Genomic DNA, 27,952 nt, shown 5'->3' with positions numbered 1-27,952 from the left:
CACTTCGCCGCCGCCGCCCCCCTCCTTCTCCCCTATGCCTACTCACTGGCTGGCGTCGCTGTCCGGGGTCCCTCCTGCGCTCTCTCCTTTCGGCTTTGAGCTTTGGCAGTTGAAAGCAGGAAGGAAGTTGGTGAAAAAAATAATAGTAAAAAAAAAATCCGACCCGAAGAGGAAGCGTCGAGCTGCGGTCTTGCTGCTTTTCCTGCCTTGCAGCTTTATCTGGAGCCTTTATCATCTGGGTGAAACATCCTTGCCCCCAAACTGGTGTATTTCTGAATTCCTTAGTTCCTTGGCATTTTGACGTCAGAATATTCCTTTGCCTCTCTGCTTGCGTCTGGTTCCTGTCCACCTTTCCAAATATGCATGTGCATATAACAGGGGTAGGCTTCTTCCTGATATACTTGCCAACGATGCTACGTTACTGAGCTCGGCGGAATGCTCCTGATGGATACCGTTTCAAGCGGGAGGGAAATCAAACCACATAATATTGATCTCTCCTTTGCTTTTCTCACCGAGTTGATCGCTGCGACGTGCCTAAATCAAAAGAGCCAGTGTGGTGTAGTGGTTGGGATGCCACGCTAGGATATGTATGGTTAGAATGCCACACCAGGTTTTAATCGCCAAGCTGCCGTGGAAGCTCTCCAGGTGGCCTTGGGACCAGTCATTCTCCCTACCTTACAGGGTTGTTGTTATGAGGATTAAATGCAAGAGGGGAGAATGAGGCGAGCTGCTTTGGGTCCGCATTGGGGGAGGGAGATGAGTGGGATATAAATATTTAAATAAATAAATGTGTGTGTTAAGTGCCGTCAAGTCGCTTCCGACTCATGGCGACCCTATGAATCAATGTCCTCCAGAACGTCCTATCATTAACAGGTCTTGCTCAGGTCTTGCAAACTGAGGGCCATGGCTTCCTTTATTGAGTCCATCCATCTCTTGTTGGGTCTTCCCCTTTTCCTGCTGCCTTCAACTTTTCCTAGCATTGTCTTTTCCAGTGATTCTTGTCTTCTCTATCATACACAAGTAAATTCTGTTTTCTTTATGAGATAATTTCAAGTAAGTGAATGTACATAGTTGTAACTTTCAATATCTTGCAATGGACTGATTCTCTCATTTGCGTCCCCCACCTGGCAATGATACAAGACAAGTCCTTCAAGACGTTGATATGCAAAGTGCTGTATCAACTTAAAAGCTTGCTTTTCAGAATCAGGTGGTGATAAGGACAACACATTATACATTATACAGATGTTTTTCTGATGTTGAGGTACCACATAAAACCAAGTATGGCATGCATACTTTAATGTTTTGCTTTTCTCAAATAGCCTGAATTAAGTAAAATACTTTGAGATCTGAAATCAAAAGAAACAGTAGAAGGCGCTAAATGCTCATTGTGTGTGGGAAAAGACATTTCTTACAAAAAAATATACTGTGGATTTGATACCACATCTATTCCCTTTGACCATAGTAAAGCTAGCATTCTAAAAACATTTTCCATATCACCAGAAGCCAGATAACTGAGAAAGTAGAAGTGAATCAACAGATGACAAAGATGGAGAAGCTTGACAGAGTCTTTTGTCGAGCTGTATGGTGGAAATGTCACTGGCCCCTTCAGGACATTATACAACTTGGCATCCATGACAGTGACTGCAGCAGGCAGAGGATAACCTCAGCCTCAGAAACTTTCCCTCAGCATAAAAGACCACATATTTCCACAGCTTCAGAGAGCGCCTCCAAGCAGTTTCAAGGCAGCATTTTGTACTACCTACACTAATGCCAGTAAAGTGCTCTGGAAAACTGAAAGGCAGAAGTTTGCTCCTGATGCGTTATCTATGAGATGTCAATGAAGCATCTGTGTAGTTTGTGGTCATGTCACAAGCATGTAGTATAATGGGTAACAGTGGGAAATGCCATAATGAAGAATGTGAGAACATGGAAAACACTGTCGAAGGCTTTCACGGTCAGAGTTCATCGTTTCTTGTAGGTTATCCGGGCTGTGTGACCGTGGTCTTGGTATTTTCTTTCCAGACGTTTCTGAAGATGCCTGCCACAGCTGCTGGCGAAACGTCAGGAAAGAAAATACCAAGACCATGGTCACACAGCCCGGATAACCTACAAGAACCAATGGAAAACACTGTTGACAACCCTGAAGAAAACGTTGCTGTTAGTAATATGTAGACTAGATTATGTGATTTTTTAATAATATCATAAACAATTGCCATTCTACTAATTTTATTATGTAAATCAACTGAACTTTAAGAGATTTTATAAAATTACTTGAAGTAATATATGTACTATTTTCACATCAAATGGCTCGCTCTCTTGGCTTGTTTAACTGTAGTCAGCCCATAGAGTTTGGTAGATTTTTAATATGTTGTTAAACAATAAGGCTTAAGTTGTTCATGTGAAAAATATATTAAATGTTTTTGAGTTGGCATTGTTTGAGAGGGGAAAATATGTTGCTAACCACTTACATATTTAATCTGGTCGCCTAGAGATATATGTAATTCATATTTTCTGTAAATCCTTGTTTGCTGTTGTATTTGAGGGATATATTCCATAAGAAACTATATTATCTGTAGCACAAAAATGATTGAGAAGGCTCCCTAGGATGAAACCTCTGCTGTTTTTCACACAACGCATAGTTAAATTGTGGAACTCCCTGCCCCAGGATGTGGTGATGGCTGCCAACTTGGAAGGCTTTAAGAGGGGAGTGGACATGTTCATGGAGGAAAAGGGTATACATGGCTACTATGGATACTAGTCATGATGCATACCTATTCTCTCCAGGATCAGAGGAGCATGCCTATATATTAGGTGATGTGGAACACAGGCAGGACGGTGCTGCTGCAGTCGTCTTGTTTGGGGGCTTCCTAGAGGCACCTGGTTGGCCACTGTGTGAACAGACTGCTGGACTTGATGGACCTTGGTCTGATCCAGCATGGCCGTTCCTATGTACAAAGATATTTGCAGCCATATACTGTGCATGATTATTCAAAATTAAGTATTACTGACTTCAGTGGGACTTGCTCCCAAGTCCAGATGCCGCAATTTCAGTAGAACAACCACTTCAGTTTAAGAAATCTTATTATTCTTCTCTACTGCAATGCCCATGTATCAGTCATTAAGACTCCTTAAAGACACTCACTCTCCAAAACTGTTCATATCTCATTTACAAATGGGCTGGAATCCAAAGAAATCCTGAGGACTAAATGTCACATGACTTATGGGATCCTTGATGAGATCTCCCAATGTATCATTTTCCTGCAAAAATCAGCTGTGGGGCCATATATGAATTGGGATCATAGCACTGGGAAGAGAAAGTAAGCACACACACACACACACACACACAGTTTCCCTGATCAAAAAAGCCCCTCAGGCTGATTTTAGCCCTAGACAGGAAAAAGACAGCCACAATACAAGCGCCTGACTTTTTTCCTTGCTGGGGCTAAAAGTAGCCCGTGGGCAACTATTTTTGCTTGGTGATCCCCAACGTTTCCTATGCAGACTATGTTTATGGGATGGTTTGCCATTGCCTTCCTCAGTCTTCTACACTTTATCCCCAGCAAGCTGTTTACTCATTTTACTGACCTCGGAAGGATGGAGGCTGAGTCAACCTTGAGCCGGCTACCTGAAACCAGCTTCCATCGGGACTGAACTCAGGTCATGAGCAGAGCTTTTGACTGCGGTACTACTCAAGGTTGACTCAGCCTTCCATCCTTCCGAGGTCAGTAAAATGAATACCTAGCTTGCTGGCGGTAAAAGGAAGATAACTGGGGAAGGCACTGGCAAACCACCCCGTAAACAAAGTCTGCCTAGTAAACGTCGGGATGTGTGATGTCACCCCATGGGTCAGGAATGACCCGGTGCTTGCAGCTTACCTTTTTACTGCAGTTTACCACTCTGCGCCACGGGGCTAGGTAAATTACATATTTATATATATATATATATATATATATATATATATATATATATATATATATATATATATATATATATATATATATACACACACACACACACACACACACACACACACACACACACACGCACATACCATATTATGAGCTGTTTCTGGCACTCCTGTAAGTTTCCAAATCAGTTTACCATGAAGCAAGTGCACGGGAGGGGGTTACTATTAATTAAAAAAACAGGTCTGGAGTTCCTTGGGCTTACAAGACTAATTGTTAAGGTTACCAACAGGCCTGCACAAAAATGACCTGTCCTTTTTAATGGAGGCTTAATGTGTGGAAATGGATGGTTGAAGCTTTAATGGCATAAAATCCCATTAAGTTTTAAGGAGCAGGACGGGCCTGTTCCTGTTTTTCTCTAATTGCCAGTCCTGCTAATTGTGTAGATTATATTCTGGCTATTATCTCTAAAATCACATCACCCTCAAGACTAACAGCTAAGATTTAACTTGTGATTTGTTTCAGAAACCTCATTCTAATTTAGGGTTCAAATCATTTTCAGCGAGAGAAACTCAGTCATCTGTGGTTGCTCAACTTCCTATAAGTTCTAGGAACTTCCTCTCTCTCAACTGTAAGAGTAAGAATGATTAGGCTGTTTCTCCCAAACTGAAAACTAGAAACAGAAATCTCCATTTTAGAACCTGCATTAATACTGTATTCAGGGTTTGGGCAAATATTATCACAGCCATGATGATCTGTTTAATAAACCAAAGGGATGACTGGAGATTTTTGAATAGCCTGGTTCATAACAATGAACAGTATATCTTGCTTAATTGGCAATTTAGCTGTTGTATAAAAGTCCTTGGGTGTCCCTTTAGTCATTACCATCTGCATGGTAGTAGGGGGAGGAAATTAGTGTTCAAGCATCAATGATAGGCATTCCTTTGGCTGCTTCCCTATTAAGAACCCTTTTGCGCGACTGAGACATTCATTGCCAACCTCCAGGTACTAGCTGGAGATCTCCTGCTATTACAACTGATCTCCAGCCGATAGAGATCAGTTCACCTGGAGAAAATGGCAGCTTTGGCCATTGGACTCTATGGCAGTGAAGTCCCTCCCCTCCCCAAGCCCCACCCTCCTCAGGCTCCGCCCACAAAACCTTCCTCTGGTAGCAAAGAGGGACCTGGCAATCCTAGCTCAATAGTGTTTTATCCCAGAAGGACAAGAGGAGGGAAAGAACACTGGAATGCAACAGTTTTTCTGTTAAAACTGAGATAATGGACAATAATAATTCCAGAAGAAAGGCTAGTGTGAAAGCAACTTTTAAATGCCTGTATAAACCCATGAGGAGCTATAGCCCAATCAGGGTTCCAAGGCACCATGTGTTTATACAAAGTATACAGTAGCTCTTAAGCTCCTTTTAAACCAACTGCTCAGAAAATAGCAGCGACTCACTGCAAGATAGGAGAGCAAAGGCCATGCTCTAAATATAGTGGGGGGAATAAAAAATATCGGCAATCTATCGAGCATAAGCAGAATATCTGCCTTTTCCATAGCATACAAATTCAAGTGTGTGATTATCCAGAAACATATGTGCCTGCGTAAGGGAAAAGAGAACAGTGTGTAACATAATACAGACTAGCAGCTGAATACCTCAGAGTTCCTGTGTGGGGCAGTGGACACTGTATCTGACGTGGACCGGGAAATTATCAGTTCAAATCCTTGCTCAGTCATGAAACTCACTGGGTGACCTTGGCTAGCTAAGACTCTTTCTGTCAGCTATGCCTGCCTCCCAAGGTTACTATGAAGATAAAATGGAGAGAAAAGTATTATGTATGCTCCATGAGCCCTGACCTGGATGGCCTGATCTCGTCAGATCTCAGAAGCTAAGCAGGGTCAGCCCTGGTTAGTATTTGGATGGGAGACCACCAAGGAATGCCAGGGTTGCTGTGCAGAGGAAGGCACTGGCAAACCACCTCTGTTAGTCTCTTGCCATGAAAACCCCAAAAGGGGGTCGCCATAAGTCGGCTGCGACTTGACGGCATTTTACACACACACATGCTCCATGAGCCAACTAATAGTGGGATAAACCTGTAATAAATAAGAGAATGCTGTGGGCCTATGAAGGACTGCTGAGGGGGAAATTTGGAAACCCTCACTCTACCTCACCTCTCAAATTTGACTCAAGAGACTGAGCAGGCTGATTTCTCCTTTTTTTATCTTAATCTACCATCTCTCGACTCCCAACAACATTCTGCCCTTTATAGAGTAAATGTGGTTCTCCTCAGGATGGTTTTTTTAAAGATTTGTTTTTGTTTTTATTTTGTTAATTTATAATCAAAATTTATTGATTTATTTTTTGCATATCAGAGAAGTCCCCTGAGTGTGTCGACACACTTTGTCAGTGTGTAAGACCATTGTACAGTTTTCATTATCCACACAAGGGCCAGCCAGTTTGCTATTAGAAAGACTCCCTATACTAGGTGTTTAAGAGAGGAGAATCATCCCCTCTTAATACAGTGCAGTGGGTAGACTGTGACTATCCTGAGCAACCTTTCACATTAATGTTGTCAGTTACCACAGATACAGAAAACAGTTATCTCAGGGGGCATTACTTAGGTAAGATGTTGGTCTTGTCTAGTGACAGGCTATCATGGGGAGGCTGAATGCCTGGTTAATCTGCTTTCAGGGCTGCTAATCGCATAAGCCCTGTCCCTAACTCAGAGGTGAAGAAAATAAGATTCATGGACCCTGAGCAAGTGCTGACTGAATACTCCAAGGATGAGGCAAAGATACTTCAAGAAAAGGAAAGGTACATAAGAAATTGGAAGGTCTACTGGACAGGACCAAGGGAGAATTGTTTTTGTTTCTCAGTTCATTCCTACAGCATTCCTCTCCATTATTCCTCCCAGATCCAAAATATTTTTAAAAAATTAGTGAGATACATGGCATTTTAAACTGTGATGGTGTATTTTATAGGTCATGTTTTAGAACTAAATGGGGTTGCTTTAAGGTGCTACTGGACTCTTGCTCTTTTCAACGTTTACCAGTCTTCTCCAGATAATATACAGCACTGGTATAAATGTTGGTACTGTTGGCATCTCTCATTTGTCATTGTTATCTCTACAAAATAGAAAGGGGGGCACAGCTATTAACAAATTGGGACTGCTTGGGAATTCTGAGAACCAAAAGGATTGTTTTTACAACACCCTATTATTAGTTCTCAAAATTCTTTCCTCTATTGCTTTACCTTGTTTTTAACCAACTACCTTCACAGTGACCTTTGTCTAAAACTGATGAGAAAGGGAAATTCCACCTTATCAAAACCAAATGTTTAAAGCTCCCAATCAATTTCCACGTAAGGAACTGAAGTGTATTACTATACTATGCATTTCACAGAGTTTAATGTTTTGTGGAGGGGGAAGGGGCTCATGAAGAACGAAGTCAAATAAAAGCTAATAAAATGTGAGCTATAATAAGTTCCTTTTGGCAAGAGGATACCTATGAAAGGTAGTATTATGAAAGCATTTGGCTCTCCCCTCCATGATCTTGCCACAGACAGCAGGATATTAAGTTAGAAGGGACATTGTTATACTATGGCCAATGCTCTTAGCTGCCCCAGGAAACTGTTGCTGCTACAAATTCCTGACCATTAAAAACATTCAAGAAATGCAGAAATGCCAAATACATACAGTGCAGAACGCTGCATCAACATGTGTGTGTGTGTAAAGTTCTGTCAAGTCACAGCTGACTTAGGCTTTTCAAGACAAGTAATTAAGCAGAGGTGGTTTGTCATTGCCTTTCTCTGTGAAGTCTTCCTTGGTGATCTCCCTTCCAAGTACCGACCCTTCTTAGCTTCTGAGATCTGACAATATCAGGCTATACGGTACCATTCCACATCACACATCAACAGCTAGACCTTGGTAAATGTGACAGGTGTAGGAAGCCAGTATAGGGGAGAGAGCGTTGTACAAGAATGGGAGGAAATGAATTCCAGTCTCTCCAGCTAGGAATTCCACTGACTGATCTTAAGCCAGTTACTTTCTCTCAGCCTAACCAACCTCATAGGGTTGTTGTGAAGATAAAATGGGGAAGGGGAGAACCCGAGACCCTGGAGGAAGAGCAGCATTCTAATTTAACAAGAAAAAAGATGAAATGCTTCCTAACAGATTCAATGGGAGATGTTTTGAGTCATAATTTTGGAAAAATGGTCAAAATCCTAAGCAGTAGTCTGTGAAATAGATGAATTTACCAGTTCAATGTTTTGGTACCTTAGGTGACCCAGACTGGCAACACTAACGTAAGCTTTCCTGTTCTATTTGCTTACTTTAGGAATTCCTCCTCTGTTCAATTAAAAGGATTCTAACAGGCCAATAATATGCATGTTTACCGGTGAAAGTCTCACTGAAATCAATAGCTTTTTCATCTGAATAAACATGTGTATGGAAATGTTGCATGACTAGGGTTGCCAACAGGCCTAGAGAAAAATGTCCTGTTCCTTTAATAGAGGTTTAATATGCAGATATGGGCAAGTGATGCTTTTCATTGGCATGGAGGTAAGTAACATCACCAATTAAATAACATCTTATATTAAAGAGAGAGCATTTTTTCCTCCAGGCAGTTGGCAACCCTATAGCCGTAATCCTATGGCCAATTATTTGGTAGTGAGTCCTCTTGGATTTGTGCGTGTGTTAAGTGCTGTCAAGTTGCTTCCAATTGGACTTATTTCTGAGTAATTATAGTGAAGATTGGGATGTGGACACTATTTGATGATAGGATCAGTTCCCCTGGAGAAAATGGCAGCTTTGGCAATTGGACTCTATGGTGTTGAAGTCCCTCCCCTCCCCAAACCCCACCCTCCTCAGGCTTCACCCAAAAAAACTCCCGCCGGTTGCCAAGAGGGACCTGGCAAACCTAACAATGAAGCATCTGGTGCAAAAGGACTTGTTAAGGATCTCCATAAAAGAAACAATTCCTGAAGTATTCAAAGTGATACTTTCCCGTAAAGGCTTCTTTTAGTAGAGGAGCAAACCAATTGCCAGGCTTTAAAGGGGTGCTAAAAATAAGGGATATTTTAAGCACACTGTGTAAGGAACAGCTTTGCTGACAGAGCGAAGAGGCCGCACTTACCGTGCCTTGTGGTTTTATCACACAAACTTTCAGTCTCTCCACAGTCAGTCCAAATAATTTATCTAAAACAGCAATCCCAGTTTCTTGATGATTTTCCCTGTCCAATGTCAGGATTTCAACTTGCAACATTTTTCTCATAGTGTGTCCCAGTTGCTACTAATGCATACACATTTGTACACAAACTTAAAAAAAAAACCCTTTCAAGTAAAATTATTTGAATTCAAGGCCATTTCCACATAGTTTTTTTGCCCTGCATTCGATGCTGTTAGGAAGTGGGTTGTTTTCTTCCTTCCGTACAGCATCCTTCAGGGCTTTCCCTGGCATTTCCAAAACTTGCTTTGCTCCAAAGTTTGGGAAAAGATTTCAGCAAAGCCTGATGGCATATGGGCAGGAAATTCAGTATTTTCCTAATCTTGCTCACATGGCAACCATTTTCTCCACAGTAGCCATTTCCTCCCGCTGCCACAGGGAGGCTTTTGTCTAATTGCCAACTGAATATTATTATATCAATATAATGCCAAAACAACATGTGCTACAGGTTCAATGAATTCCCATCTTTCATTTTTTTTAAATTAAGTCTCTAGCCGCTTTCATTGTGGAGATATAAGGGGAAAGACAAATTTCTGCAACAAAAGGGGCTAGAGACTTACTTTTAAAAAAACTAATGCTGGCAATTCAGAAAACCTGTTATACATATTGATACAATTATATTCACGTGCCAATTATAAGAAAAACCTGAAACAGTCCTGGTGGTTGTGGGAGGGGGTAATGGCTACTGCCGGGAGACCAGGTCAGGGAAAGTATGGAGAAACCTGCATGTGGAAGTCCCATTACCACCGTGTTGTATTGGGAGCAGCAACAGGGAAACTACTTTTGCCTGTTGTTTGGGAGTATATGCTGAACAATTTGGCAATCCCATAAGGTTCACAGGTGAGGAGGGCGTAAATGTTTAGGAAATCTCTCTTTCACATAAGACACACACAGAGTGAAACAGCATGCTGAAATCTAGGGCCAGGGGAGGAAATCCCTGTTTGCCTAATCCTCCACTTACATTCCATTGCCCTGCTGAGGTTCAGGCATAGGTGAGCATGAAACGGCTCATCTAACTCTGAACTAAGTATCCTTAAAAGGCATGAGGAGGTTTTGTTTTTAATGTGGGTGGAATTGAGCTTGGGGAATGCCTCAGCATGCCTCACTACATGCATCCTAACTTAACTCCGTGATTACAGGACAAAATAAAAAATGTTGAAGCTTATGGCACCCTGGACTGGAGGAGAGAAGAAATCAGAGTCAACAGAATATGCTTCACAGCATTTATTCACCAATTCTAGGACACTGTAACCTTTACAGCCATGAGTAGGCCAATAATCCCCTCTTTGTGCCCCCCCCCCAGATGCTCAACTCCCAACAGTCCATTTCTCCCAGGTGACAATGAGCATGCTCAGGGCTTGCAGAGCTGTTTCTGTTGTTGTTGTCCTCTTTTTAATTTATGAGCTAATATATTTGTACATGCCTGGATGTCCTGGTGGTATGTAGCAACCACTGTCATGTCTGCAACTGGTCTCATTTCATTGCCCTGGTGATTGCACCAATAGCATCAGTCTGCTCTTAGGGAAGAGCATGGGGGGCATGAGGAATTGCAGGAGGAGACAATTAAGAAATCCATTTCTCTCTTTGTGACAAAGTTTATACAATTATCTGCAGGGCTTGAGAGAATAAAGAGGCAATTCCCCCCCCCCCCCAATCTAATTAATGGAACTTAAGGTCACAGTCACCCACTGAAGATGATTTAAAGAAAGCATTAATTCAAATAATATGCAATTTAAAGAAATCACTGCCTTGAGATGTAATGATGTCCCCAGCTTAAATGGCTTTAAAAATGTTTGGCATATTCATGGACGATCGGTCTAGCGACGGCTATTAGTCATGAAAGCTTAAATGGAACTCATGATTTTCTTGGCAGTTGATCCACAATAATTGGAATTGGTTTGTGCATGGCTCTTCCACATGTCTGCTCTCCCTCTGCATTTTCACAGTTGTGGAGTCTGGTTATTTTCTTCCTTAAATAATCAAGATTTCAAGGGAGAGTGCTGTCATCACCTGTGTCACTGATGGAGTCACCGCACACACATCCTTTATTTTTTGCACATGCTTATTTCGATATATCAATATGATGGCTGAATTAAAAAGATCGAAAACACCCATTTAGGGATGAAGAGGTGAATCTCACAAAATGATCCTTGGTATGAGAATACAACAGGAGAGCTACAAGAAAGTTCCTAATTTTATCTGTGAAATATTAGAGGGTTTGGGCTTGCCAGTTTTTTTCCTGTATGTGTGTTTGGGGGGGATTGTATGTACATTCAAATTAGTCATGAAAGCTTAAATGGAACCTCCTGGTTCAGAAGAAGGTATCAGATTCTAGAAATAATGAACAGGGGTTACCCATTGCCTTCACTCTCTGTTTATCTTCTCTGTATCGTTCCAATTTTAGTATTCCTGCTGCCAATGAGAGCACCTTCACATTCCGCTTAAAAGCCTGTAACTGCTGTGGGGAACAAAATGTTGTACTAGGGCAGTGATGGCGAACCTTTTAGAGACCGAGTGCCCAAACTGCAACCGAAAACCCACATATTTATCGCCGAGTGCCAATGCGGCAATTTAACCTGAATACCACCCCCAGAGGGGGCCCAGAGGGAGAGGCTAGGGTTGCCAAGTTCCTCTTCGCCATGAGTGGGAGGTTTTTGGGATGGTGCCTGAGGAGGGCGGGGTTTGGGAAAGGACTTCAGTGCCATAGAGTCCAATTGCCAAAGTGGCAATTTTTTCCAGGGGAACTGATCTCTATTGGTTGGAGATCACCCGGGGCGGGGCAGAGCCGGAAAGGCCAGTGGCTTGGAGGAACCGCGCGTGCCAGCAGAGAGGGCTACGCGTGCCGGAAGTGGCATGCGTGCCATAGGTTCGCCAACACGGTACTAGGGAGTCGCTTCCTTCAGCAAATCACTTCTTATGTTCCAGCTGGGCTTGGGGGGGGGATCTAAGGAGGAATCTAAGGAGGTGTCAACACAGGGGCAGACTGGAAAGGTAACGTGGCCCAGGAGCAGCCTGAGCTGAATGGCTCCAGTTGTGCTGCCAACACCACTGAGGCCATTTCACCTAGCTAGTTCCCGGCTTCCGGTGGCATTCCAGGGCAGCAGCCTACCAGGAACTTCCCAGTTAAAGGTAGGGTTGCCAGATTCCTCTTCACCACGGGCGGGAGATTTTTGGGGCGGAGCCAGATGAGGGTGGCGTTTGGGGAGGGGAGGGACTTAAATGCCATAGAGTCCAATTGCCAAAGCGGCCATTTTTCTCCAGGTGAACTGATCTGTATTGGCTGGAGATCAGTTGTAAAAGCAGGAGATCTCCAGCTACTACCTGGCAGCTGGCAACCCTAGTTAAAGGGCCACAGCACACCTGTGTAAAGAGACGGCAATGTCTCTCTATAGGGTTGCCATCCTCCAGGTACTAGCTGGAGATCTCCTGCTATTACAACTGATCAGTTGTACTAGAGAGCAGTTCACCTGGAGAAAATGGCCACTTTGGCAATTGGACTCTAAGGCATTGAAAACCCTCTCCTCCCCAAACCCCACCCTCCTCAGGCTCCGCCCCAAAAACCTCCTGCTGGTGGTGAAGAGGGACCTAGCAACCCTATTCTCCTAACATTTTACTGTTTCTGTTTATATCTGCATTATTTTGAAAGCAACCAACCAAACAAACAAAAACAGCCTCTCACAGAAAACAGGTAAGGCTGAACTAGGCGTTACACTAAACAGATGGGTAGCATTGCAAAAAGTCATCACACATCCTTTTTCCTTTCCCTACTCTGTCACTGTTAGTACAACTTTCCTCCTGTTGAGACATTGCAACATACCATGTTCCCCCACCCTCTGCCATCAGTAGCTGGCGATGAAGAGCTGGGGCAAAGCAATGTGATCACCTCATTTGGTACATGAGGTAAATTACAGTAGACATTGTGTAGGGGGAACTAGCACCAATATTAGTGGCATTTAGTATAGTGGATACTCAGTTCCTAGCAATGCCAAATGACTAGATCCAAGTAAGAAAGCAATGATAAAAGATGTAAAAACAATTTTTGGTTTCCTGCAAGAAAAGGAATTGAATCCTATATGGAAAGAACAATGAAAAGAAGAAAGTCTATGTGTGCCTAAGGCAGATAGAGATTTGGAGGTAAGCAGACATATGGGGGGTGGGGAGGGCAGTTGCAATCCTGCTAATTCTGTGTATAGTTCCACTAGCTAATTGAAGCCTGCATTAATCACATACGCGCTCACTGAACATGAATAATCTCATGGTGTTAGGCCTGTTGGTTCCAGACACTGCAGAAGGGAGATTTCAGTCTGAAATGCCTTTGCACATGTACATGCACAAAGTAAAGCAGGTGACTGTGACGTATGCCACACTCTTTCTACTAGGCTTGGCAGTTTTAATGGTCCTGCTTTTGTGCACTTAATAGGAGTAACAACATGATGGAATTTAGTTAGTGCAGAATAGAGATATTACCCAAGACAATGAACAGTAGTATACTGAATACCAGAGGGGGAGGGGTTGCAGGGGCAAGGCATGCCCCCAACTCCTGTACATTCAATAAACGATCTGAACAGCACACATGCAATTGTATGTGAGTAGGCGTCACATGTACAATCAGGACACTGCCTTTTGTAAGTTGCTGATTGCATGGAAGAGCCTGTGTGAGTATTGTTGTATGCACTGCATAAAGCTTTATGTACCCCACCCTGCTGAACATGCAAAGACATGCAAAAAGTAGTTAGTTGTGTGATCCCTTTCCCCAACACTTTCATTTTATACATGAAGCCATGGGGTGCAATTTATAAAGACTGGTGTGTACGTATGGGGAGGGCTCTATTTAACATTTTCACTTGGGGCTTTTCTGCAAGCTCGACTTACTCATGATTTTCTTGGCAGTTGATCCACAATAATTGGAATTGGTTTGTGCATGGCTCTTCCACACGTCTGCTCTCCCTGTGCATTTTCACAGTTGTGGAGTCTGGTTATTTTCTTCCTTAAATAATCAAGATTTCAAGGGAGAGTGCTGTCATCACCTGTGTCACTGATGGAGTCACCGCACACACATCCTTTATTTTTTGCACATGCTTATTTCGATATATCAATATGATGGCTGAATTAAAAAGATCGAAAACACCCATTTAGGGATGAAGAGGTGAATCTCACAAAATGATTCTTGGTATGAGAATACAACAGGAGAGCTACAAGAAAGTTCCTAGTTTTATCTGTGAAATATTAGAAGGTTTGGGCTTGCCACAGGTTTTTTCCTGTGTGTGTGTTTGGGGGGGATTGTATGTACATTCATCACTTGTTTAGTATAAAATACAAAAGCACAATCAACGGCTCCAGTGATAGTAAAGGAAATTCTTTCTGATATAGTCAATCAGTGCTGTACGCAATCAGCTTCTGCTGCTAGTTTTTATAAAAACATAAGGACCCTGCTGGATCAGACCATTGGTCCAGCATCCTGTCTCCTATGGGCCAACCACTTCCTCTGGAGGTCCAACAACAGGGCACAGAGGCCTTCCGATATTGGTATTCAGAGGTTTACTGCCTCTGAACATGGAGGTTCCCCTTAGGTACCATGGCTAGTAGCCACGGAAAGACCTATCCTCCATGAATCTGTCTAATCCCCTTTTAAAGCAGTCTATGCTTATGGCCACCACCACTACATTCTCTGACAGCAAATTCCACATTTAAATAACTCTCTGGGTAAAGAAGTATTTCCCTTTGTCCATCCTGGATCTACTGACCATCAGCTTCATTGGATGCCCTTGAGTTCTAGTATATTGGGAGAGGGAGAAAAAGTTCTCTTTGGCCAAAAACGCACAGCCATTTTGTTCTGCGAGTATCCTCTGAATGTAGTGATTCTCTGTTTTGCAAACGCATGGCCACATGCGGGATCAACCCACCTCACTCTGAGGTAAAAAATGCATGGCCATTTTGTCCTGCAATTCTCCCACAAATGTAGCAAATCTCTGCGGGCAAAATGCATGGTTGTCTGCAGCCTGCGGAATCGACCTACCTCATTCTGAAACTTCCCAAAGTTATCCCATCCCTGCTTTTTCCCGATTTAAAATAAAAAATCACAGCAGTTGCGATTGCTTGCCCGTGCGTTTCAGCACCCGGGTTGACTACCTCCTCCTCCCCCCTCAGTGTTCCTCGCAGCGGCCTTCCAGCAACCCTAATGGTGCAATCCTTTTTTTTTTAAAAAAAAAAAACACTTTACTGGGATTTCTGTTGAAGAGATATGTTGAAGAGCTATGCACAAGATGGCCTCAGTCAGGGGACTTTCGAGCCCAGCCACAACCAAGTGCGGGCGAAGGTGGAGAGCAGAAACCCGGCGCTGTGTTTACTCTCCCCACTGACTGAGGGCCTTCTCAACACGCGCTTCTGTCCCACCTGGGGAGACCACACTGCAACAAATTGCTCCCCCATTGCCTTAAAGGCAATCCCGCCACTGCCTCGCACCAGGGACAGGGGGCTTCTCTCTTGGGTGGCCAGGCTCGTTTCTCCATGGCAGTAGACATCTGGGGGCAACGGACCAGCCGGCAGCTGCCAGATGGCCTTCCCCGGCAGCCAGGCCCTCTACCACCTATCCAACAACAGAAGTCCTTCTCATGCATTCACTTTTTTGCTCCTGGATTATAAAAGTGTGAGACATGAGAGGGACAAACAATTATCTAGCCATGCATTAACAGCCTTTGTCAACTCTGTGCACCCAGTGCATAGTCCCCTCTTAGTTGTCTCTTTTCTAAACTGAAAACTTCCAGACTCTTCAGCCTTTCCTTATATGGAAGGTGCTCCAACCTCCTAATAATCTTGGTCACTCTCTTCTGTACTTCTTTCAGGTCTGCAAAGTCCATTTTGAGATACAGTAAACAGGACTACACACAGATCACAATGGGTAGCCGTGTTAGTCTGTCTGTAAGCAGTAGAAAAGTGCAAGAGTCCAGTAGCACCTTAAAGACTAACAGAATTTCTGGCTTCTTCAGACTACACACAGTATTCTACCATAGATCTATACAGGGCCACTATAATATTGGCCATTTTATTTTCAATTATTTTTATTGAGCTTGATCCTGGAAAGAAAATTTTCATCTATGGGAACACAGTGAGTGTGCTTGATTAGCAACCCCATCCCTGAAATTATGTACACCTGTATATATCCAAACAGCATCTGCTACTTCTACAGCTATATCCTATCCATGTGTCATGAAAAACTCAGATACATACAGTCTTGCCCACATCCGATCTATGGGGTCTGCATTGCAAGGTGCACCTGCCTTTCATCTTCCCAGTGTCCACACTGCTTTTAACTGGAAGGGATCCAAGCAATGTATTGGTGTAGAATTAGTGTGAACAACACTACTAGAAATAATCAAGTAAGTTAAGAGGTATAGCTCTTTCCATCTGTGAAATCATTCAGTTGCATTAACCTCAGTCAAAGCTGTCTGTAATTTTTTTTTTTTAGGGAAATGGAGAACTATTGTAAAAGCGGGGGTGGGGAGTGTCACAGAGCCACTATGAATCTGTGCACAACCATCAATAACTAGAAAACCCAGAGCAAAACAAATCATATTTTTACTAAACATGTACTGTTTAGTACAGTATGTAACATACTTGTTTATTAAAAAGCCAGTCCTGTGATTGTCTTAATCCATTCCATTATTTACTGTTTCTTGGACCCACATTTAGGGTTGCCAATAGGTCTGGAGAAAAATGTTCTTTCCCTTTCATAGAGGCTTAATGGGATGTTATTTACCACCATGCCATGAAAAGCTTCAACTGCCCATTTCCACACATTAAGCCTCTATTAGAAGTACAGGACACTTTTCTTCAGGCCTGTTGACAACCCTAAATGTGGGTTGTTGTAATCACCTCATTTGCTTTCATATGAAATGGGAATTTCAAGGCAGTGTCCCCCAAAAGTCCAGTTTAATGCCCCTGCATAATGCCAGGAGTTCAAATGGTTTTCTGTGATATTCTCGTAATAAATCTCCCCCAGCATGCACTCTGAACTGAAGTTGGGATCAGAGCTCTTAGAAACATGCTTGCTCCACCCCTGGTGTTGGACGTCATTGGTGACATGAGACAACGATGTCACCTGCCTCTTGGGGTATTTCTGGAGGATGAAGTGCCTCGTGGAGCAATTTTACTAACCAAGCAGGTGGAAAATAACACATGGTTTCCGAGAAGAGTGTCCAGCACTGTAAGTATTTTAGAAAAATCTTTACATTTCATTGTCAACGGGGAAGGGAAAAATAGATCTAGAGGGAGGATCAAGCTTTTCAATTAAGAAGCTGAAGGCACTCACTGAAACAAAGGAGACTGAATTCAATTTTCTTTATCATTCTCAGTTAGTAAAATCCAAAGGGGCCTAGCGCTAGCTGTAAAAAGTATGTAACTTTTATGCTGTTGCTGTTTTTAAAGTTTGTTATATCTCTTTATTGAAGTAAATGTTGATGGGGGGACTAGCTCTAAAAGTGTGTTTTGTTAATTCTGCAACTTACTTCTTCCTTGGTGGCACTTCAGTTTACTAATTGTTTGCCAACTATAGTGTTTATACAGCTGGATGATGCCCAGCTGGGCTTGCTGGTGATGTTGCTTGCTCACTTCTCTGAACCAGCTCGAACATCACTGAAAAGTTTTGATATTTTCAGGAATACAACAGAATCCTGCATGGTTAAAATGCCATACCAATGGGAGGTTGCTAACGCCCTGGGCCGTTATGGGGACACATGGCTGACCAAAGATGCAATCCTGCTCCATTAAAAATCAGTGAGAACTTTGCCTTTGGAGAAGGATTTCACCCAACGATTTAACTGATTTCCTTCCACGCATCTTACCTCACGTCATTGCAGGCAGCCTTGAGCATGGGAGGTCAAGCACTTCTTAACAGCCTAACGTTTACTATCCCACCCATGGCTGGGATAGCATATCCAGTGATTCATATCACAATAGTAGACGGAAGGGGGTTCTATCTAGTTTTTGTTTAGACTCTCTTTTTTAAACAGCAATTCCTCTTTGATGTGAGATAAAGAATGTTGAAACCAAAAATATTTATTTTGTGGGCTATCACTACCAAGTAGAATGGTAAGACAGGGTTTACGGCTGAATTAATTGGATTAAAAATTTTTTGCTTAGGGCACTGCTGTAAGGAAATCACTTTAATATAGCAGTTCCTCTTGTATCAAACTGGCATATTAGGGGGAATAATAATTGCCTCTTTTTGAAGAATATCACTGTGAGAAAGAGCACAATGCATGTAGTCCCCCTCTTTGATGAGTTTTGAAGCAACATTTAAAATCACACCAGCATTGAGTGGTTGGTTGCACTTGTCCTTTTCAAAACCTGGCAAGGTGTTCCTACCAGGGCAATATAGCGGATCTCAGCTGCTCATGTGGAGTTTGGGGTCTGGCCCTGCTCTAAAGCATATCGGCCTGAACCTCTATTTTGCCTTTCCAAAAAGGATCAGAGCCGAGGTCAAACCAATGGAAGGAATGGATTAAGCACACAAGCCCTCCTTGGTTACAAGAGAAGCACCAGGGAGGAGGAGAAGATTAACCTGGAAGCCAGCCTGGAGGTAGATCGTCATCCGACAGCCATCAAGATAAGAACATTATCGTGGACAGATTGCATTAGGTAAAATTATCCATTGACGCAAGCGAAGTCATTACAAAATGGATTAATTCTTATACTGCATAGGGATACTGTCACAACCAATTAGAAAGCACTGAAATTGAAGGGGAGGGGAGAGGGAGGAAAGCAGGAAAAGGACATTCAATTGCACAGCAGTTTTCAAGGCAAAGATGCACCATTTCCCTTCTAACACCGGTGGTGGTTTGCTCATACCAGACTGGTTTTCCACAAACAACAGGCAAAATTAGTAGCAGAACTGCTGAAAGGTAAGTTACCAGAGGATTTCATAAGACGTTTGAAGACACCGGGCTGTTTAAATTGAACTCTTAGACACTTGATAACCTCTGGGGCCAGTGAAGAGGTGGGACAGGAAGGAGAAATAAGGTGTTTATTCTGCTTGATGAATTCCATCCTAGAGAGCCATTCAGTTGCATAGTTAGCGGAGGATATTATTGAATAGATTGATACATGTTTGGTTGGAAAGGATCTCTGCTATACTGAAAACGGCTCATTTTAGCCTTTAAAGCCCACCTGAACAGGCTTCCTAACAAAAACCACAGCAAGAAGTGGGATATTTGTGTCTTATCTCCTATCTAGACAAAAATAGCTTACTAAGGTAGTACAAAAAGTGTAGGAAGAACAAATATAATGATTATTGTTGACCTCTGCTGTATCCCATTTCCCTTCCTTTTAAAAATTGAGCCAGTTGGGAAACCATTTATAAGTTTCATTTGATCCTGAACTCATTTTGGTTGTAACACATGTCAAACAGCTACAAAAGCTTTCCTCTGAAATGGGAGCAACTTATTGTGAACCCCAGAGGTGATATCCTTCCTCCTTCCCTGAATGAAGCCGAGGACATGTTTAGCAGTAAGGACAGTGCCAAGAAACCAGAGATGAATTACCTGGAAATTGCATTGCACTTAATCTTTACAGTGTTTAATAGTTTGGGGATGAATAAAGAAAGGTAAAGTCTTACTGTGTAGCAACTGTGTATCTGCTTCCTTTCCAGATTTTTGGGTTTAAATCCTTGGGGCTTGAAAAACTACTGCTGTTTCATTCATTCAGAGGAGTAAAGCACACATTTCTAGTGAAACAAAAGCAAAACTGCTTGGAGCTACACTGTGAATGTTTGATTAAATATGTAAGTTGGTCCTAGGTCCTTATTCCAGCTGAATATTCACTCTAATACTTTATCTCATTAATTGCTTTTAGATGTAATTTTGTAACCCTGTATGTAGTAGTTCAGATGCACAAAATCAATATTTAGAGAGTAAAAATCTTTAGGGGGGGAAACAGTCCCCCCCTTTTGTTGCTTTGTTAAATTATGTATAGGAATAGCAGCGTGGTGTAGTAGTTAAGAGCGGTGGTTTGGAGCGGTGAAGTCTGATCTGGAGAACTGGGTTTGAATGCCCACTCCTCCACATGAGCAGCAGAGGCTAATCTGGTGAACTAGATTTGTTTCCCCGCTCCTCCACACGAAGCCAGCTGGGTGACCTTGGGCCAGTCACACACTCTCAGCCTCACTCACTTCACAGGGTGTCTGTTGTGGGGAGGGGAAAGGAAGGTGATTCTCTCCAGTTTGATTCTTCCCTAAGTGGCAGAGAAAGTTGGCATATAAAAACCAACTCTTCCTCTTCTTCAGACTCTACAGAAGTCAGTTTCATGCTGATGCAAACTGTTCAGCACCACTGACCTGTAGAGAATCTGACTCTAGAATGGGATTTAGGGAATCAAGGGTTAGATACCCAACTGTCAGATATCTTTGATGAAACTGTTTCCTCCTCGATCTGCAAACTAGAAACATTTCTTCCCTCACACCTTCTCTAAAGCCAGTGTTCAAAGACAGCAAGGGCATTGTAGACTACTGGGAAGTGTGGTGATGGTACGTGTCAGTAATATGGTTCTGAATAGGGTTTGGAGTTTTATTGTTATAAAAGGCATGAAACCAAATTGTTTGTGGATATGCTGTTGTTTGTATAATTACCTATGGTCTAGCCAGGACCAAAAACAACGTTTCAAGGCCTTCACATCTTCCACTACAGCAATACATTAAATGGAAAAAAATATATTGAAAAGTGTGGTTTTTTGAAGTGTTTTGACTATTTTAAAAACAAGTTTTGTAGTTGATAGTGACACAATTATAACATGATACAATTATTAAACATTTCTAATTCATTCTGCATTTCAAGAACTTTTCTCTACCTTTCCAAATGTTGGAATGAACAAATTAACCACCATTTCAGAATTTGAGGACAAGTAGTCCTATTTATGTTTTCAATAGATTAAAGGCATAAAAAAGCTAACTATTGCAGGGAGGAGGGGAGAGAGTTCATCTTAAGAGATTATTCCAAGGATAGAGTGTAATGCTGTTATATAAAAGGCTTCCACACCGAGGATTTCCCACGTTTCAGCCACTGGACTGGTGCGTTTCCCCCCTCATGTTTCCTCCTGATGTCGTCCTCCATTTGAGCACAGACTGTTAATAGCCTGTTTTGTCCACACAAAAATCTGCTTTATTTTAGATAGCTTCCACATGGGGACAGGATTACGTCGTTTCCCCTTTCCCGGCACAGCTGCAAGCACAGCAGCAACAGGGCTTCCACATGGCAGGTTAACCTGCCCCGCTCCCCTAGAAGTGGCCACCCCCACCTTTCTCTGGCCAACCAGGGTGTTTGCAATTTTTTGAAGAAAAAGTCAGGACTAGAATATCATTATAGCAATATACCATCGTAACTATAGGTGTAGCAGGTTCTCTAAATTCTCAGCTTTCATTTTTTTAAAAAGTAAGTCCCTAGCCTATTCCCTTATAAAGACCAACCTTTTCCCATCTCTCTCTGCAATTGAAGGGACTAGAACAGGGGTGCCGAACCCATTTGTTACGAGGGCCAGATATGACATAAATGTGACTTGGTCGGGCTGGGTCATGGCTTGCCAGCCCAGTTCGGGGGGGGGGGGGTTGCCTCAGCTAGTGAGCCCACAGTGGGACTGGGGAGAGGCTGCCTCAGCTGGCAAGACTGCAATAGGCTCCCCAGCCTAGATCGAGAGTCGGGGGGGGCTGCCAAGGCTGGCTCTCGGGCTGGATAAGATCTCTCAAGGGGTGAGATCTGTCCCCCAGGCCTTATGTTTGACACCGCTAGACTAGAGACTTTTTAAAAAAATGAAAGCTGAGAACCTGCTATACCTATTGTTACAATGGTATGGCACTATAATGATATTCTAGGGATGGTGTTTTTTTAAAAAAAAATTAAAAGCCCCATATTGGGGCAAGAAATGGGTATGGGGAAATGGCTGCCCTTTGGGCCTGGAAACCCAACTTTTCCTATCCGTACAGTGCTTGTCCAGGCTTTACTGTGATCTTTCCCAAAACTTCAAGTCAAAGCAGGTTTGAGAAAGGTCAGATAAACTTGGGGGAATACCTGGTGGTTCACAAATGCACTACAGTGCTGTGGGGAAGCTGGGTGGGGGAGGATTGCTTCCCAAAAGCACTGAACTTGGGGCAGATAACCCGTGCAGACATGGTGAAAACCCAATGTTTCCTGGGCAAGACACTGTGGGCACAAGCAGTCTCTTATGTCTGACAAAGCTAGTCAGTTATTCTTTTATGTATTGGTGACTGCAAGGGGCCAGTCCTCTGCAGAAATTAACCGAATAGAATCACCTGCCGTGTAGACAGAGGGGAGGGGATGGTTGAAAGAGGATTTTTTTTTTTTTAGTTGTAAAAGGTATTGTGGAGGCAGGCAATGGCAAACCACCTCTGAACATCCCTTGCCTTGAAAACCCTTTGGCTTTGACTTGACAGCACTTTCCACCACCAAAAGGTATTGCATTATTCCTCTCCAGCATTATTCATGCTTTTGGATTGTTGTTGTTGTTTTTAAAATAAGAGAATCAGCCATAGCTCAGTCTGCCTTTTAAGGTGGTGGCAGAGGTGGACAGAGGTGGCTTTTTATACATTTTTTTAAAAAAAGATATTGCATTATTTCTATGCAACGTTACCCATGCTCCTAAAAAACTAAAAAAACTAAAACAAGGTGGGCAGAGAATTCTGAGGGTAACATTATAACACAGCAGGTTGAGGGCTTCAATGCACAACAAGTGTGAGAGGGAAACCATGGCCTTTTATGCATGGCTGTTTCCCTCGTGGTTACCCCTCCAACGACTTCCAGTCTTTGTTTTGATTATGCATGTCCTTTCCGACCATCAGAGGTTGCCTAGCTCTCCCTCTGCGTTTTGCCCACATTTTCAAACTCGAGATAAAACAGGTCCCTGAAAACTTGGGCAAAACACAGGGAAACATAGGGGGAGAGCGAGGCGACCTCTGGCAGTCGGAAACAGCATGCATAATCAGCACAAAGACCTGAAGCTGTCAGAGGGGAGATGGCAAGGGAAATAGCCGTGCATAAAAGATCCATGGTTAAAAATGCAGGGGAAACAGGTTACTCTGGGCTGTGTGAAATCTCCTTTGCAGGTGCAATTTCACACAGGATCGGGTCAGCAACCGGACAGCCACAAAAAATCACCCTGATGCGGAAGTGCTACAGGGTTAATTCTGTCCTCTCCCAGCAGGGCTGCTCAGAGAACCAATTAAGGGGAAAGTGACGTCTAGAATGGAAGTTAAATTATGTCTGTGAAGAACAGAGAAACATGCAACAAGTGAATTCGTACGTGTCTGAAGGACAAAGGGAAAGGGGCAAGCACCCTTTTCTAAACACTATTTTATTTGGGAAACTAGTTTCACCCTACCAGTCTTAATGCAAAGGCTGAATGCTTTTGTGACAAAGGCATCAAATATAGGTTTTTGCTTTATTTGCAGTTGTGGTCACAAAACCCACAGGTGCTAAACTGAATTGTGGTGCATTGGTGCCTAAGCACTGGGTCTCATCTCAAACTGATATTTAAATTTGTCCTTGACTCCAGAATATGCTCAGTTACTTATCTGCAGTTATTGTATTGTAGGCAGTCAATGTTTGTGGTGATTTTAAGGCTTTTGCTTTACTTTTACTTGACAGCTACTGTATTAACGTTTTAGTATTAGCACCACAATTATTAGTTCCTTTGGGTGTCTCTACATGGAAAGGTCAGATAGAAATATCTTAATAAATTAGCAAATATAACTACACAGAGTTGTACCGAAAGAACTGCCATTTTAACTTTTGTTTAGGCCAGACAAGGAGAACAAGATGGCCTCATACAAAAGTCCAAACTCCTTCCCCTATTCAGGGGCTTTCAAAAAAAGGGTAATTGGCATTCAAATCATCTACTGATATGTTCTGCCAGTTCCTCTGAATTTCCAGCTTTCAGTTTTTAAAAGTAAGTCTGTACCCCTTTTCGTTGCTATAATATAATGGAAAATATTTACCCCTTGTATCTCCACAACAAAAAGTGCTAGTCTTACTTTTTTAAAGCTGCGAATTCAGAGGACCTAGCAGATTGTGGCAATATCATTATAACACAATTCTTACATTGCAGCAGCACAATTTCTAATTTTTTTATATAGACCTGAGGTGGTAGTGGTAGTAGAGATGTGACCACAGGGAACTGAGGCAATGAAAGTACAAGGAAACCTACCTTGTGGATATCCCACTGCTGCTGAAAATGCCTCTTTATCTGCAGTGGCAATTAGTTACATGAAGAATCATCTCCATGAGTAAGGGAGCAGCTTTCGTTTCCAACTCTCATGTAGATGACATCGAAAATTATAACTTAAGTATCATCTTTTTCTGGATTTAATTAACTGTACGTATTTATCCTCTAGAGACTGATCTGAAAAAGCAGTGCCTCGGAGTAGCTGAAGAATGTCTGAGGGTGAGAATGCCCCTGAGGAGAAACCCCCCGAGGAAAATGCCCCTGTGGAAAACGCCCCTGAGGATAACACCCTCAGTGCTCCACCTCCACCACCCAAGCAAATGGGACCTACCACACCACGCAAGGGCCCCCCCAAGTTCAAGCAAAGGCAAACAAGACAGTTCAAGAGCAAGCCTCCTAAGAAAGGAGTAAAAGGGTAAGAAGAGTGGCTCAGAAATGATGAATGTGCTCACTGATACATCACAAAACTCTGCAATACCAGACCATGAATAGAAGCCAAGTTGTGTTCCAAGGCAGACATGATTGAAACCATATATCCAGGGAACGGTGTAGGTCTTCCTGCAACTTATACAAAAATATACTTAACAGAGCCAGTGCCTCTAGTCTGAAAGAACCTTCTTTGCTAGTGTATATAAGGAGGGAGAAATATGTTCCTGTTTATGGGTTACAGGAGTTTATCAATGAGTCAGTGAGGCAACAAAGGCAGTTAACACATGGTCGTTTTGTCTTGCGATTCTCTCTCTCATGTCTCACTGTTCTATCCCGCGACCCAAAAATTAAATGCATGGTGAACTCCAACCTGCATCAATCCCACCAAAGATCAGGGAGGCGGGATAGTCGGGGAATACTCATCATTCTCATCAGTGCTTTGTGACTGGCTGATGCCGGTTAAGGGCTGACTTTAGAAAATAAAAATAGCCTGGCGCTATGACTTTCAGGGTGCAGAGAGGCCAAAAAGTAGGCGTGGGTGACCCTGGCCGGTGAATAAGCGCCAATGGCAGGGAGGAGGCTTGGAGGGCAGATGCCTCTTCATTCTTGGTGGGGAGGAGGGAGGTCTTCTCTCGCTCCTGCACAATGTGCACCCCAGCCTTTGCTGCAGCAGAGGGTTGTGTGTGAGTGCATAGGGGAGCAATGGCAGAGCTCCCAGCGACAATGTTCCACTTCCGTATTTCTTGTTGCTGCTGTGTCTTATCAAAAACTGAAGCACCACCCACCCGCCATTCCAATATGTTGGTATACCAACATACCGGTAAAAAAAAAATAATTTAAAAAAATGGGAATGAAGGAGCACTTCCTTTAGTTTGATGGCGGACGTTTTCCAGAGTTCTACTGAGAGGGAAGTGGGAGGGGGAAAGTGGAATGGGGGAGCGTCGGAAGGAAGGAGAGTCGACCTGAGTGCTGAAATGCACCAGCAAGCACTAGCAACTGCTGCAGTTCTTTATTTTAAATCGGGACAAAGCTGGGATCGGAAAACCTGGGGACGTTTCGGGAGGTGGGCTGATTCTGCAGGCGGGAGACGACCATGCATTTTGATGGTGGAGATTTGCTACACTCCCGGGAGAATCACAAGACAAACGTCCATGCGTTAACAACCATAATAAGCAGAGCACAGATAATGTGGATGTTAAGGATCAGGTGACTTTTGGTGATTTAGTTTTCACTTGTTAGGGACATCCAGAATCCATTCTGCCTTAGCAGTTAAACTCTTTTATCTATTTTAAGAGTCTGTACACCCATTTCCCAGTTATCCCCCGACAACTAATGATCTAATAATAAGTTGCCTGTTTTCAATGTTTCATGAGATGGAATAATGATATTGGGTGACTTGCCTATTGTGCTTCATTATTCATTGAAAACACCAAATTGAGAGGCTGCAAAGCTCTTGTGAACAAAAATCCCTTGACTGCAGTTTAATTCGTCTAGCCAGGAAACTCCTTCCCACTTCTGTTTCTCCAGAAGAAGGAACTCTTCTTCTCTGGCCCAGTCCTCTCAACTGTTTGAGAGGACAGAACCAGACAGAATAAAACAGAACCAAATCAAGTGCAGAAACTTGCTGAGGGGAAGCAGGTTAAAACATTCAAGAAATATTTAGCATTAGAAAAGTTCTTGGGTGAGATATTATCTTGGATTTTCTCATCAGGATCTTAAATGAGAAACAAAATACTTATATTTAAGTAGCCTTTTTGCTGTTGGTTGCACCTTACCTGTCCTCTCTGGTCTTTTCCACAGTTTTGGAGATGATATCCCAGGAATGGAGGGACTTGGAACAGGTAAACTACATAGGATATTGCTTCTAGACATTCCTTTAATTAGAATAACGCTCTTTATAATGGTGCAGCAAATTGGTGATCTGGTCAAGAAAAGATTCCATTCTCCCCACACAATCCATGCCTGAACAGTCTTGCTAGATCAGACTATTTAGTCCAAGGTTAGAGCTAGTCTAGCAATTTGTTCCCATCAATAGCCTGTCAGATGCTTTGGAGAAACCTGGGCATGGAAACAGTTGTCCTCTGTTCTTTTTTACCAGTGTCTGGTAAACCAAAGCATATCCTCTGTACATGCATGTTCTATTCTTAGCTATTCTATTTCCACCTGTTTGCCATTGCAACATCTTGTGAGCAATAAACTAATTTGTTGTGTGCAGAAAATGTCCTGCATCTTTGGACTTATTTGCACATACAGTTCATAAGAAAAAATACATGATTACATTGTGCATGTTACATGCACCTTCCTGTGCATTTTATATGCACCCTCAGTCATGTGGGTGTACCCTTCCAAGAAAATTAAAAGAACAGTTATAGCCAACTATCTGTTTCTGCATGGATGTCCCTGCTTCAGATAAAATTCTTTATTAAACAAGCTTGTCCATCTGGATATGTGTTGGTGTAACAAGTCCTCTCTCCTTCTCTCTCTTGTAGATATTACAGTGATCTGCCCCTGGGAGGCGTTCAGCCATCTGGAGCTTCACGAATTGGCACAGTTTGGAATCATCTAATTCACTTCAATTCTTGTCTCCTCTGAAGCTCAGAACAGCATTTATTACCTGCAACACATTTTCACCTCTCCATTCAAATTCTGACATTGTACAGAACAGGTGGCTTTGTCGGTATGGGCTAACTCTGAGCAATTTTCTTCTCAGGTTAACTTTGCAAGACATTAGGAAAGGATGCTAAAGATCCAACCTGGTTCATCATCTTGAAAGATTCCAACATCTGCCTGTAAAATACCCTGTGCTTTTTCCTCCCCTGAAATTCTCCAAATATGCAGTCTCGCATTGTTATCCAGGATTCCTTTGTACATAAAATCCTCAAAGCACATCTCTAACTACCTATTGTGCCAGGAAGATTCAGAAGCCAGCTAAGTTCCATGGGAAGTAATAGTAAGAAAGGGAACATGGAACTGTCACACTCTTAACCACAGGTTTGTCAGTCTAGCTATTATGTTCCTGTTGCTCTAATACAACTATATATGAAAGCATTACATTTTAATGTATCTCTTCTTACATCTTTTCATAAAGCTTTCCTCAGGAGGGAAGAAACTACCGGTACTTGCAAGGAGCTACCTTATCTTATGGAAGTGGGAGTAGTAAAGAGTGCTCTTCATAT

General features: G+C 42.7%; 1 protein-coding gene across 1 annotated transcript; it reads left to right on the top strand.

Moving 5' to 3' along the window:
• The first annotated feature begins 24,556 nt into the window (after nucleotides 1–24,556).
• On the top strand, nucleotides 24,557–27,393 carry PDE6H (phosphodiesterase 6H). The gene is made up of 3 exons (XM_056846535.1): nucleotides 24,557–24,762; nucleotides 26,577–26,617; nucleotides 27,266–27,393. The coding sequence occupies exons 1-3, from the start codon at nucleotides 24,557–24,559 to the stop codon at nucleotides 27,340–27,342; spliced, it is 324 nt and encodes a 107-aa protein (XP_056702513.1). The 3' UTR covers nucleotides 27,343–27,393.
• The last annotated feature ends 559 nt before the right edge of the window (nucleotides 27,394–27,952 follow it).

Source organism: Euleptes europaea, chromosome 3 (assembly GCF_029931775.1).
Source record: "Euleptes europaea isolate rEulEur1 chromosome 3, rEulEur1.hap1, whole genome shotgun sequence".
In the NCBI taxonomy this organism is placed as follows: Eukaryota; Metazoa; Chordata; class Lepidosauria; order Squamata; family Sphaerodactylidae; genus Euleptes; species Euleptes europaea.
Note: the sequence above shows the minus strand (reverse complement) of the source record. Positions and strands in the feature narration are given on the sequence as shown.